The sequence below is a fragment of the Pelobates fuscus genome, chromosome 1 (genome assembly GCF_036172605.1).
Source record: "Pelobates fuscus isolate aPelFus1 chromosome 1, aPelFus1.pri, whole genome shotgun sequence".
In the NCBI taxonomy this organism is placed as follows: Eukaryota; Metazoa; Chordata; class Amphibia; order Anura; family Pelobatidae; genus Pelobates; species Pelobates fuscus.
In genome coordinates, this window is record NC_086317.1 from 306,987,370 (window position 1) to 306,999,865 (window position 12,496).

The window sequence follows — 12,496 nt, forward strand, 5'->3', positions numbered from 1 at the left end:
CACTGGTTTTACTGACATATTACCGAAATTAACTTACATGATTCTGGACTGTCTGGTTGGGTTCAGTTCTAATGTGTAGCAGTTTTCTCAATTATTTGACAGTGTGTACCACGCAGCTTTGAAAGGCGCGTGGTTAATTAGGTACCATATTAGTTAACTCAGATAACAAATGAAGACTCTTTGTAGGCAGTTTTAAAATACTGTACACTAGCAGGCATTTTGGGCTTCAAAGTGAAATCGTTTGCTAAGTGTAACCACTTTGTTGTTATTTAAAATTCTGATTTCTGATTGTTCTAATTAAAATCACTTGTAGTTTTATTTAAAGGTTTATATTAATATCTCACTCTAACTTCTACCAACAATAATTTGACCTAATCTTGGATCCGAATAATTAAAAACTAAAACCAGACATCAGATTATGTATGTGCGTAGATAATTATGGTGAAAATCACTCAGCTGGTAAATGTTCTCGGATATAGAAATTAGATAAAATAGCTATATTTTTATACAGAGAAATATTTATTGAGCTTTTGTATATTGCTAGCTTAATTCATTGCCTCTCAACGACTTATACGCATGAACTACATTTCTCTTTTCTTATAAAGCAAAACAACATCTAGACTAAAGCTCTAAATTGCCTTCCTTTTTGCTCCATACCTAGTCTTTAAATGACAAAAAGCAAATTTATAAACCATCTGCATCTGTCAGAGACTGAAAATGCTTCCCTTCCTTAATCTACAGGAGCCAAATAAGGTTATTTTCCAGTAAATGGGGAGCTCTGCGTTAGTGCTGAAAGAACTTTTTAACTTAATTCGGAATTTAATTTTATTGTTAAACATTACCAGCTATTAGATTTGAAACAGATCAACACACTGCAACACAGTTGATAAATCAAAGAGTGATAGGATACAAAGATAAACTATAAGTCAGTTTATAACTGTATCTACTTGCTTCAGTTCTCCCTATTCTTTTGTCTCATGCGCACTTATTATATATAATGAATTATGTTGCTACTTAATTGCTGTATGCACTATATGTCATATTTTATGATGTAATTTATGCTGTAACACAGACGTGTTTAAATTCTAGTGGTATCTTTATAGCAAACTGCATTTCTAAAAATACTGTCATGTTCGTTACAACATAAATGGGGTATACAACAGTAAATGGGGTATTTTTTCATTTGTATTTTGTTTACATTGTGACAAATTGTATAAGAATAACAAAAATATATATTTTTATTCCTTCAATAATTCTATAAAGGACAAATGAATGAAGAAGCTAACATTATGTAATTTTACATTATTTTAACATTTTAGATGTCTCTGAACATCAGCCTGCGCGCAACATATACAGTGCATTCCAAAAATATTTATACCCCTTCATTTTTTATATTTCTTATGTTGCAGTATAATGCTACAATTGTTTAAATTATATATGGTATTTTTCACGCCAGTCTACATTTAGCCCCACATATTACCAAAGCAAAAACAGATTTTTGAAAACTTCTTTGTTAAAAAGAAAAAAAATGCAATATCATAGACATAAGCATTCAGCCACTTAAAATTTAGTTCAGATGGATCCTGTTTCTCTGGGTTATCTTTTAGATGTGACATAAAGGTAAGTGTGTGTTTTCAGGAAATGTGTGTGTGTGTCAGCCTGCATAAGTCAGTGTGTGTGTGTTTGTGTGCCAGTCTGCATGGGTCAGTGTGTGTGTCAGTGTTCGCCCAGATAAGTCAGTGTGTTTGTCAATCTGCATGGGTCAGTGTGTTTGTCCGTGTGTGTGTCAGTGTCAGCCTAAATAAATCAGTGTGTGTGTCTGTGTCTGCAAGGGTCAGTGTTTGTGTGTCAACCTGCATATGCCAGTGTGTGTGTCACTGTCTGTCTGCATGGGTCTGTGTGTGTGTGTGTGTGTGTGTGTTTGTGTGTGTGTCAGTGTCAATCTGCATGGATCACTGTGTGTAGGCATGACATGGGTCAATTTGTGTCTGCATGGGTCAGTGCATGTGTGTCTCCATGGATCAGTGTGGGTGTAAATTCATAGCCTTAAAAAAGCCTTAAAAAAAACATAAAAATTGTTTTAAAAGTGTTTTTCTATTTTCAAGCACCAAGACTCTGCACTGCTTGCCTTCCTATCTCCTGCAATGTCACTGATGGGAAAAACTGGTCCAATCCAATGTTTCTCATACAGCAGCATTGGGCACCTGATGCAGGGCCGCCATCAGGGGGTGACAACTATGATGGGGTCCATGTCTGGCGGGGAACTACCGCCGGTTCAGCTGCATTTAGGGCCACCCGATGGGCCCTATACCTTTAGGGGCAAGGTAGCGCTATTACACATGTCTGTCTGTCTGTCAGTATGTATGTATGTGTTTGTATGTATGTATGTATGTATGTATATCTGTCTGTCAGTATGTATGTATGTGTTTGTATGTATGTCAGTATGTATGTATATCTGTCTGTCAGTATGTATGTATATATGTGAGTATGTCAGTATGTATGTATGTATCTGTATGCCTCCTAGCAGAATTATCTTGCTTTTGGCAGCACTGGAACTGTTGGGAAGGAGGTGAGTTTGCTGAATAAAAACTAAAATTAACTCCATTACAGTAAAACTATTAAATGTTCTGTAGTATGTAGCTTAATGGACATAACTTAACACAAGTTTGAAAATGGGCAACAGGTTGACTTTAAGAGTATGAATACTTAAGTCAATGTAATATTTCAGTTTTTTTTCTGTTTAATATATTCTGTTTTTTGCTTTGTCATTATTGGTTTGGGTATTGAGTTTAGATCGAGATGAAGAAATGAATTTAAACAACTGTAGCATAAAAAGTCTGTATACTTTCTAAATGCACTGCGTATCATACATATTCTTTACGACATATAAAACTTACCATTGATTTATGTATACTCACATTACCTGATATGGAAAGCATTGACTAGCATATCTTCTCTTATATTAAAGGAACACTAGAGGCACTAAAACAACTTTAGCTTAATGAAGCAGTTTTGGTGTATAGATCATGCCCCTGCATTCTCACTGCTCAATACTCTGCCATTTAGGAGTAAAGTCACTTTGTTCATGCAGCCCTTGTTACACCTCACTGCATGTGACTTACATAGCCTTCCTAAACACTTCCTGTAAAGAGAGATCTAATATGTAAACTTAGTTTATTGCAAAATGTTTTTGATTTAGTATTCCTTATTTCCTGCTCTTTTAATAGCCTTCTAAACTAAGCAGGAGCATCCTGTGTGAATTAACGTTTCATTTACAGAGTTAAGCTTAACGTATGTTAAGATCTGTTTGAAAATGAAACCATTTTACATGCTGGCTGTGTCAGTCACAGCCAGGGAGGGTGTGGCTAGAGCTGCCTGGACAATAATGAAAGTGATTTAACTCCTAAAACTAAATGGCAGAAATTGAGCAGCTAGACTGCAGGGGCATGAGCTATACACCAAAACTACTTCATTAAAACTAAAAGTTGTTTGATGCCTATACTCTACATTTAAACTAATACATTTTTCATCTGTTTTTAGAGCTAATTGCCTAGCATGTGTCCCTTCAACTAAAAAAAAGAAATTATGAAAACTGTATTATGGTTATATATTGATACCATTGCATAGTGTTTGTATGGGGTTTGATTGAAGTAATAGTAAGAAATAGCACTCAGACAATATGTATACTTTCATTTCTCCTTCCACCATTCAGGTTTTTACTAGCCTGCTGTTTTTAGGGATTATATCACAATGTGCAAAGTATGAATTACTTAGAGATGTGTCTATGCTTTAACTTGCTGTTTCCTCTGCAGCTCTAGAAAGTGTCCAGCAGTTTATCTAGACTACCTTTTAACAATACTAAAAAAGAATGTTCTGACATTATTGTCTAACCTATACATTGATATATTCATTTTCTTTACCCATGCTTCTTGGTATCTAACAAATACAGACTGGGATTCTAAATTAATGAAGTGCAACCGTGCATCTGAATATTTCACAAATCATCATTTTTAGATATTTCTGAAAGTACTAGATTCATAAGATAAAGTATAAATATTCCAACATTTTGCATAATCATTTCAATCATATTTGCTCTAATTGCTTAGTGGTAATAGATACAACTGCCACCTGCACTGATCTTGGTAGGGTAGAGTTGTTGTGCACTATGACTTGCCCGTTAAAACGGATACCCAGCATTGTATGAGACACTTACATGGCTTGCCAGAAAAACATATTCCAGTAAAGCAAGAAATGACTCACTTGGAAGCTCACTGAAATGTCTGAACGTGTGTGAGTTTCAGCTTCTGTCTCTGTTCACAGGAATAGCTACGTGGAGAGTCTAATGGATGAAGATGACAAGGACAGAGCAAAGAGGTATGTTTGCTGACTTTGTATAATGGTAGGGGCTTCATATATATATATTGTTAGAAGGTTTTTTTAAAATGTAGCTGACACCTCCTCTTAGGTACACGTAAGGCATATTTTCTCTGCAGTTGTAGGAAGAACGTATGCTGCCTTCCAGTTTGTGAAGAATGTTGGAAACTCTCCTTCCAAAATCATTTCTCAATGGTTAAAAAATAGAATATGAGAAATCTTGGTTGTATTTTCTTTATAACTGTACCTTGGGCACCCAGCACCATGACTTTTTTTTGTCCAATTAATTGCAGGGATTCACGTAACAGGTCTGAGAAAAAAAGACGAGATCAGTTCAACGTGCTTATCAAAGAGCTCAGTGCTATGGTTCCTGGAAACACACGCAAAATGGATAAAACCGCAGTACTGGCAAAAGTTATTGGCTTTCTACAAAAACATAATGGTAAGTCCCTTTACCTGCCCATGCATTTAATTTTATTTTTTCTAACCTTTTTTCCCAAGGACTCGGAGCAGCTGTCCCCTCCTGGTCCCGCCTCCGTGGCTATGATCATAAATTTTCCCATAGGAATGTTTTGGAAGACTACTGCGCATGCATGGCAAAATTACCGTTCTGCTCCAATCAGTATCTCCCCAGAGAGATACATTAAATCAATGCATCTCTCTGGGGTACTGCTCAGTGCAGAGCGTGGAGGTGCTGAAAGCCAGTGCTGTGCAGCACTGACACAGGGAGCACCTCTAGTGGCTGTCTGAGTTACTGCCACTAGAGACGTTACTAGCCATCAATGTAAACACTGCCTTTTATCTGAAAAGGCAGTGTTTACAGTGCTAAGGCTGCGAGGACATTCTATAGCTACCAGAACCACTACATGAAAATTATTCCCTGGAATAAGAAAAGCAGGATTCTGCAACATAGTGAGTGGCAGAGCAAAAACTGGATGGTATTTCTTACAGAAATACAACATATATCTATATGGGCATGAATCTATGATTTTGTTCCTCGACTGTGCCTTTAATTACTGTAAGTTACAATAGGGGGTAGTACAAAGTTCAACCTAATGAACAAATGGCAAATTATTTTAATGGGCTTTAATCTGCACACATTTACAATGATTACTATGTGTACCTTAATAAAACAGGAAACAAATATTAGTTGTGTGACTGGGTGATGGCTGTGTAGGCCTTAAAACATGATTGTTTTCTCTTTTCCAAGCAATATGTAGGCGTTTGAGAATCTCATCAAGCAAGAAAAATAAGAATACATTTTGTGTAAAGCCAAGAATATCGAGGAGCTTTTTTTCCGAATTACAGATTCTGTAACAGAATAATTAGAGAAAATATTAATAGTACAACACACACAACATATAGGAATGAATAAAAGATGAAACCACAAAAAGTATCTCATCTGGCATTATTCATACAATAGTTCATACAAAAGTCTATAAAATGTCCACATCACTAAATTTAAAAAAAAAAGTTTCCCCATTAGGGAACTTGAAACAGCGACTCTTTGGTCAAATGTAGTAAGTCTTCAAAGCTGAGTCAGTAGAATACCTTTAAAGGCTCTGGTGCTGCCTCCCCCGCTCCCCCCATGTAACTAGTCTAATGGTTTTACTTCTTACCTGGTTTCCGACAGATGCTGCTCCCTGCCTTCTCATAGCCAAACATGAGAGCTGGAAGCACCTCCATCAAGCTTCCATTAGCTCTCTTGAGCTATCCCTTTCCATGTATGGCCAGCTCACTGCATGAGAGCAGCAGCTTATTTCTTTTGGCCATTAAGCTAACTTCTACTCTGCTGGGCTTGGCTAAAGAAGAGAGCTTCCGGCTGTCAGGTAGGCAGCGAGTGGCACTCAGCGCACCTCAGATATCAAAACATTTGAAACTATAGTACAAACTAAACTGCAAACATTAGACAATAGTTTGACTACTTACGTTGGAACGGGGGGAACCAGGTCACTCCTGGGCCCAACTCCACTACAGCATGCTATAGTGGTTATGTTGTTTTATAAAAAGGTTTTGTTTTTGTTTTTTTTGAAAAGTGAGTAAATAATGAATTACCTTTACATTTGTCACGATAAATAACAATAAATAACACTGTTTTCTTTGGTCAGAAATTGCGTCTGAGACAGAGCTCTGTGATATTCAACAAGACTGGAAACCATCGTTCCTTAGCAATGAGGAATTTACCCAGCTCATGTTAGAGGTAAATTGTCCATTTTGGTGATTTTAAAGGCTGGCTTTTGTGCATTTCATTAGAGACATCTTCAGGTATTCCCTTGAAATCCACCTAGTGTATCATTTTTAAGGGCATTAGATTTAAATATTTATTTTTTATTATTCCAGTAAAATGAAATCTGTCATGAACAGGGCCACTCTAGGTGCGCATGTGACATAATTCAATGAGTGTAAGGGGTAAATCACATTTTGTATACAACCCAAAAGAAAGAGCAAAGCAACAACCTGTTAATGATACTACAGTGATTCTGATATAAAAGCTAGCCACCAGCAGGACAATTTAACAATTAGCAATCATAAGTTATCATAAGTAATTATTGTAACCCTCTCCTAATTGGTCTTCCCAAAAAACGTACTGCCCCGCTACAGTCTGTAATGAATGCTGCCGCCAGACTGATTTTCCTCTCTAGTCGGTCCTCTCACAACTCACCCCTCTGTCAGTCCTTACATTGACTTCCTGTATCCTATAGGAGCCAATTCAAAGTGCTAACCCATACCTATAAAGCACTGAACAATTCTAGCCCCTCTTATATCTCTTCACAGATCCATAGGTATGCCCCTTCTCGCCATCAGACTCTCCCCTAGTCTTCAATCGTTTAGGAAGAGCCTTAAAACCCATCTCTTTAGGAAAGCTTATGGCCTCCCAGACTAACCTCTACCTTACATACCTGTCTCTTGCGCTCTCCTAAAGGCAGTGGTGTATCCTGGTTTTGTGCTGCCCTAGGCAGGACAAAACTCAGGCGCCCCTCTCCCCCGTCCCCCCCCCCCCCCCCCGCGACACCCCCACCCAACCCTTCCCCCCCGTCCCGCCTTCTAAATACACACACACACACACACAAATTCACTGACAGATACGCATACACTAGCTAACAGACACACACAGTCAGACACACACACTCACTAGCAGACACACACACTCACTAGCAGACACACACACTCACTAGCAGACACACACACACTCACTAGCAGACACACACACTCACTAGCAGACACACACACACTCACTAGCAGACACACACACTCACTAACAGACACACACACTCACTGTCAGACACACACACTCTCTGTCAGACACACACACTCTCTGTCAGACACACACACTCACTGTCAGACACACACACTCACTGTCAGACACACACACTCTCTGTCAGACACACACACTCTCTGATATATAATATATTATAATATAATATATAATATAATGTAATATAATATAATATAATATAATAATATATAATATATAATATAATATATAATATATAATAATATATAATATATAATATAATAATATAATATAATATATATATATATATATATATAATATATATATATATATATATAATATATATATATAATATATATTATTATATTATATATATTTATTATATATATTATATATTATTATATTATATATTATATATTATATTATATATATTATATATATTATATATTATAATATTATATTATATATATATTATATATTATTATTATATATTTAATATATATAATAATATATAATAATATATAAAATATATAATATAATAATATATAATATAATATATAATATAATAATATATAATATATATATATAATTAATATAATATAATATATATAATATAATATAATAATATATAATTAATTTAACCTACCCCCCAGCCTCCTTACCTTTGGGAATGCTGGGGGGGGTTTCTCTATCTCCCTGGGGTCTAGTGGGGCTGCGGGTCGGGCTGCTGGGCTGGTTGCTGGGCGGGCGGCTGACGAGGGAGCTCTTCCTCTGAGCTCTCTGCTCAGCTCCCTCGCGCGCCGCAGAGTGAGGCTGGGAGCCGGAAGATGACGTCATATTCCGGCTCCCAGCCTCACTCTGCGTCGCGCGAGGGAGCTGAGCAGATCGCTCAGAGGAAGAGCTCCCTCGCCAGCCGCCCGCCCAGCCCATCAGCCCGACCGGCAGCCCAGTTAGCCGCAAGGCTAACAAGGCACTTGCCCTGGGCATTTGGGGGCGGCGTTTTTTGCCGCCCCCTGGAAAATGCCGCCCAAGGCAAATACCTTGTTTGCCTTGCGGCTAAAACGCCCCTGCCTAAAGGGCAGCACTTTACTCTCTCCTCCTGCTCTGCTTCACTCCCACATTATTTGATTGCTATTTCCTGTCCTATTGGGTTTTATACCCCACCTCCTGTAGACTGTAAACTCGTTTGAGCCGAGTCCTGTTCAACCTATCGTTCCTGTAAGTTTTCTTGTAATTGTCCTATTTATAGTTAATCCCCCCTCTCATAATATTGTAAAGCGCTATGGAATCTGTTGGCACTATATAAATGGCAATAATAATAATAATTGTGGGGTTGTGTTTTTGGGGGAGGCTCTTTGTAGGATTGCATATGTGGGAGTGTGGCTGTTGTGGAATTGTGTATGTATGAGGCTGTTTGTGCTGTAGCATGTGCGTGTCCACCTAAAATAGGGGCAGTATGTGGATATGGGCTGTAGTGTGTGGTTAGGGAGATAAGATCTATAGTGTATCTTCTTTTTTTTTTGCTTCATATATGATTCATAATTTTGCTTTGGATAAGTGTACCTGTAATTAAATCATTACAATATTCTTTGGAGTGCATGGTATAACAAACAGTTTTTTTCATCTGTGGTATGTGCACCCAGTAGGTCAAGGCTACCTCAGTACCAGTTTCATTTTAGAAATGAGTAGGAAATAGTGTTTTAGAAGGCTAAGCTTTAAGGACTTGCCTTTCAACCTCACCTGAAGGATCGATCTCAAAATTATGTCAAACCATGACACTTTCAGTTGGTGAATATGAATGGCATACTAGCTCAGCATTAAATTCATTGGTAGATCATATATTGTGGTTATATTACTAGTTTTATGAATATATTATATATATATATTCAGAATAACTTAGTATTTCAAGTTAGAAAGACTGCAAATGAGCACAGTGACAAGATCAATTTGAGATATTCAGGTGATGCGCAACAGTCATTTTTTAAATTGCATAAAATTATGGGACATTTTATCATGTCCGGTCTCACCGTTAATTCATCTTCCAGAACAGAATCAATTCCTGGGTCACAAACCTGAAAAGGTAAAAACTGTGCAATTCATGACTGGTTTCTGGTCACTGGATCAAAACGTATGTTTTAGTTTAAAAAGCTCTGCTTAACCCCTTAAGGACCAAACTTCTGGCATAAAAGGGAATCATGACAGCAGTGTCTGAAGAAGGGTGCCTGGAGAAATACAAGACTGAAGTCTGAAGCACAATGTCTGTCTTTGCTCATTTGCAAGTCAAGCTAAGAATTCTGGGATAATTGTGGAAACATGATTTCTTGGAATTACTATGCCCAAAATGGGTTTTCCTAAGGTGCAGTTTAGGATTAGAGGTACTCACTGAATGCAATGGTGATGTAAGTGTGCATGTCTGGAAAATATACTTACGCTATTTTTTGGGCCTTAATTTAATAAGCATTCCAAATGATTCAGTACTGTTATAGAACTTTCTAAATTAATTAATACTGAAGTCACCATAAAAATGAACGGAATCTTTTGATGATAAATTATTTGGAAAGTTTTCTAACAGTATTAAATCATTTGCAAAGTTGATTAAATCAAGGCCTTGGTTAGGACTGAAGGTGTTTTAGTTGTTTCTGCAGTATAAATACAATATATTTTATTTCCTCTAGGCACTAGATGGCTTCATTATAGCTCTTACAACAGATGGAAATATCATATATGTTTCTGATAGTGTAACTCCACTGCTTGGTCATTTGCCAGTAAGTATCAATTTGAGGCATAGCTTCTAACTTTATTGTGATAAATTGTATATTTGTATGTGTCAACTATGAATATATATAGTTCAGATTGAACCACCTTTATTGTATCTTTATTTTGATGTAATATTAAAGTACACTTTTCATATAAAGTTATATCACTTTATAAATTATAATTAATATAATTATTAATATATTATAATTGTAGTATTATTATTGATAATAATAATGGTGTTTTTTGTGCTAATCAAATTGCAGATACATATCTCTAAGGATAATTGCTAATTTTTTATTTTTTATCCTCTACTTGTTTTATAACTTTGGCATAATTGTGATAAAAACATGCATTGCAGTGCTGTGCAGCGACTGTACACCTGTATAACGTGTAGGATATAATGCTTAAAAGGGAAACTATACTGCTAGCAATACAAGGTTGTGTTTCTAGCACTATAGTACCCTATAGTGTCCCCTACCCCACTTCGGGTAACAAGGGTTGTCATTAACCTGATTTCAGCGTTAATGTCCCTCGGCTTTGGATCAGGCTTTGCCTTCACTCCTCCTCTGCTGATGACAGCAAGTAGGGTGGGAGGGGGGGGAGGGGGGCTGTGGTGCATGTGCAGCAAGCACCACAAGGAATCAATGCCTTCCTATGGATGTGCTCATGCAGAGCGTGATGTTGTCCATCTTCAGTAAGGCAATCAAAAGTCGGCTAACAACACGGAAGTGCCCATAGAGGCTATCTGGTGGACAGCCACTAGAGGTATTGTTAACCCTGCAATGTAATTATTGCAGTTGATCAATAACTGCAATAATTACAATTACAGGGTTAAACTGACATGGCCACTGCACCCAGATCACTTCAATGAGCTAAAGTGGTCTGGGTGTCTATAGTGTCCCTTTAACATGCATTTACACAACATGCATGCATTGATCCAACAGCTACACAGCATAATGTATAGAAAAAAATATATATATATATACATACATACTGAACAAAATTCTAAATGCAACACTTTTGTTTTTGCCCCCATTTTTGATGAGCTGAACTCAAAGCTCATGAGCTGAACTCTTTTTCTATGTGCACAAAAGGCCTCTTTCTCTCAAATATTGTTCACAAATCTGTCTAAATCTGTGTTAGTGAGCATGTCTCCTTTGCCAAGATATTCCATCCACCTCACAGATATGGCATATCAAGATGCCGATTAGATAGCATGAATATTGCAAAGGTGTGCCTTAGGCTGGCCGCAATAAAAGACCACTCTAAAATGTGCAGTTTTATCACACAGCACAATGCCACAGATGTCACAAGTTTTGAGGGAGTGTGCAATTGGCATGCTGACTGCAGGAATGTCCACCAGAGCTGTTGCCAGGGAATTGAATGTTAATTTCTCTACCATAAGCCGTCTCCAAAGGCGTTTCAGAGAATTTGGCAGTACATCCAACCAGCCTCACAACCGCAGATGACGTGTAACCACACCAACCCAGGACCTCCACATCCAGCATCTTCACCTCTCAGATCATCTGAGACCAACCACCCGGACAGCTGCTGCAACAATCGGTTTGCATAACCAAAGAATTTCTGCACAAACTGTCATAAACCGTCTCAGGGAAGCTCATCTGCATGCTCGTTGTCCTCATCGGGGTTTCGACCTGACTGCAGTTCATCGTCGTAACGGTCTTGAGTGGGCAAATGCTCACATTTCATGGCGTCTGGCACTTTGGAGAGGTGTTCTCTTCACGGATGAATCCCAGTTTTAACTGGACACGGCAGATGGCAGACAGCGTGTATGGCATTGTGTGGGTGAGCGGTTTTCTGATGTCAACGTTGGGGATCGAGTGTCCCATGGTGGCGGTGGGGTTATGGTATGGGCAGGCATATGTTATGGACAACGAACACAGGTGCATTTTATTGATGGCATTTTGAATGCACAGAAATACCGTGATGAAAGGAGAAGTGCTCACTAACACAGATTTAGACAGATTTGTGAACAGTATTTGAGAGAAAAAGGTCTTGTGTACATAGAAAAAGTCTTAGGTCTTTGAGTTCAGCTCATGAAAAATGGGGTTGCGTTTATAATTTTGTTCGGTGTATATATATATATATATATATATATATATATATATA

At 37.6% G+C, this 12,496-nt stretch overlaps 1 protein-coding gene across 1 annotated transcript in view; it reads left to right on the forward strand.

Moving 5' to 3' along the window:
* NPAS2 (neuronal PAS domain protein 2) overlaps positions 1-12,496 on the forward strand; it is a 121,814-nt gene that overhangs the window by 52,902 nt on the left and 56,416 nt on the right. Inside the window, exons 2-5 of the mRNA XM_063458306.1 lie at positions 4,321-4,374; positions 4,668-4,816; positions 6,483-6,574; positions 10,285-10,374. Coding sequence (XP_063314376.1) covers positions 4,321-4,374; positions 4,668-4,816; positions 6,483-6,574; positions 10,285-10,374 — 385 coding nt within the window. The remainder of the gene's footprint in view (positions 1-4,320; positions 4,375-4,667; positions 4,817-6,482; positions 6,575-10,284; positions 10,375-12,496) is intronic.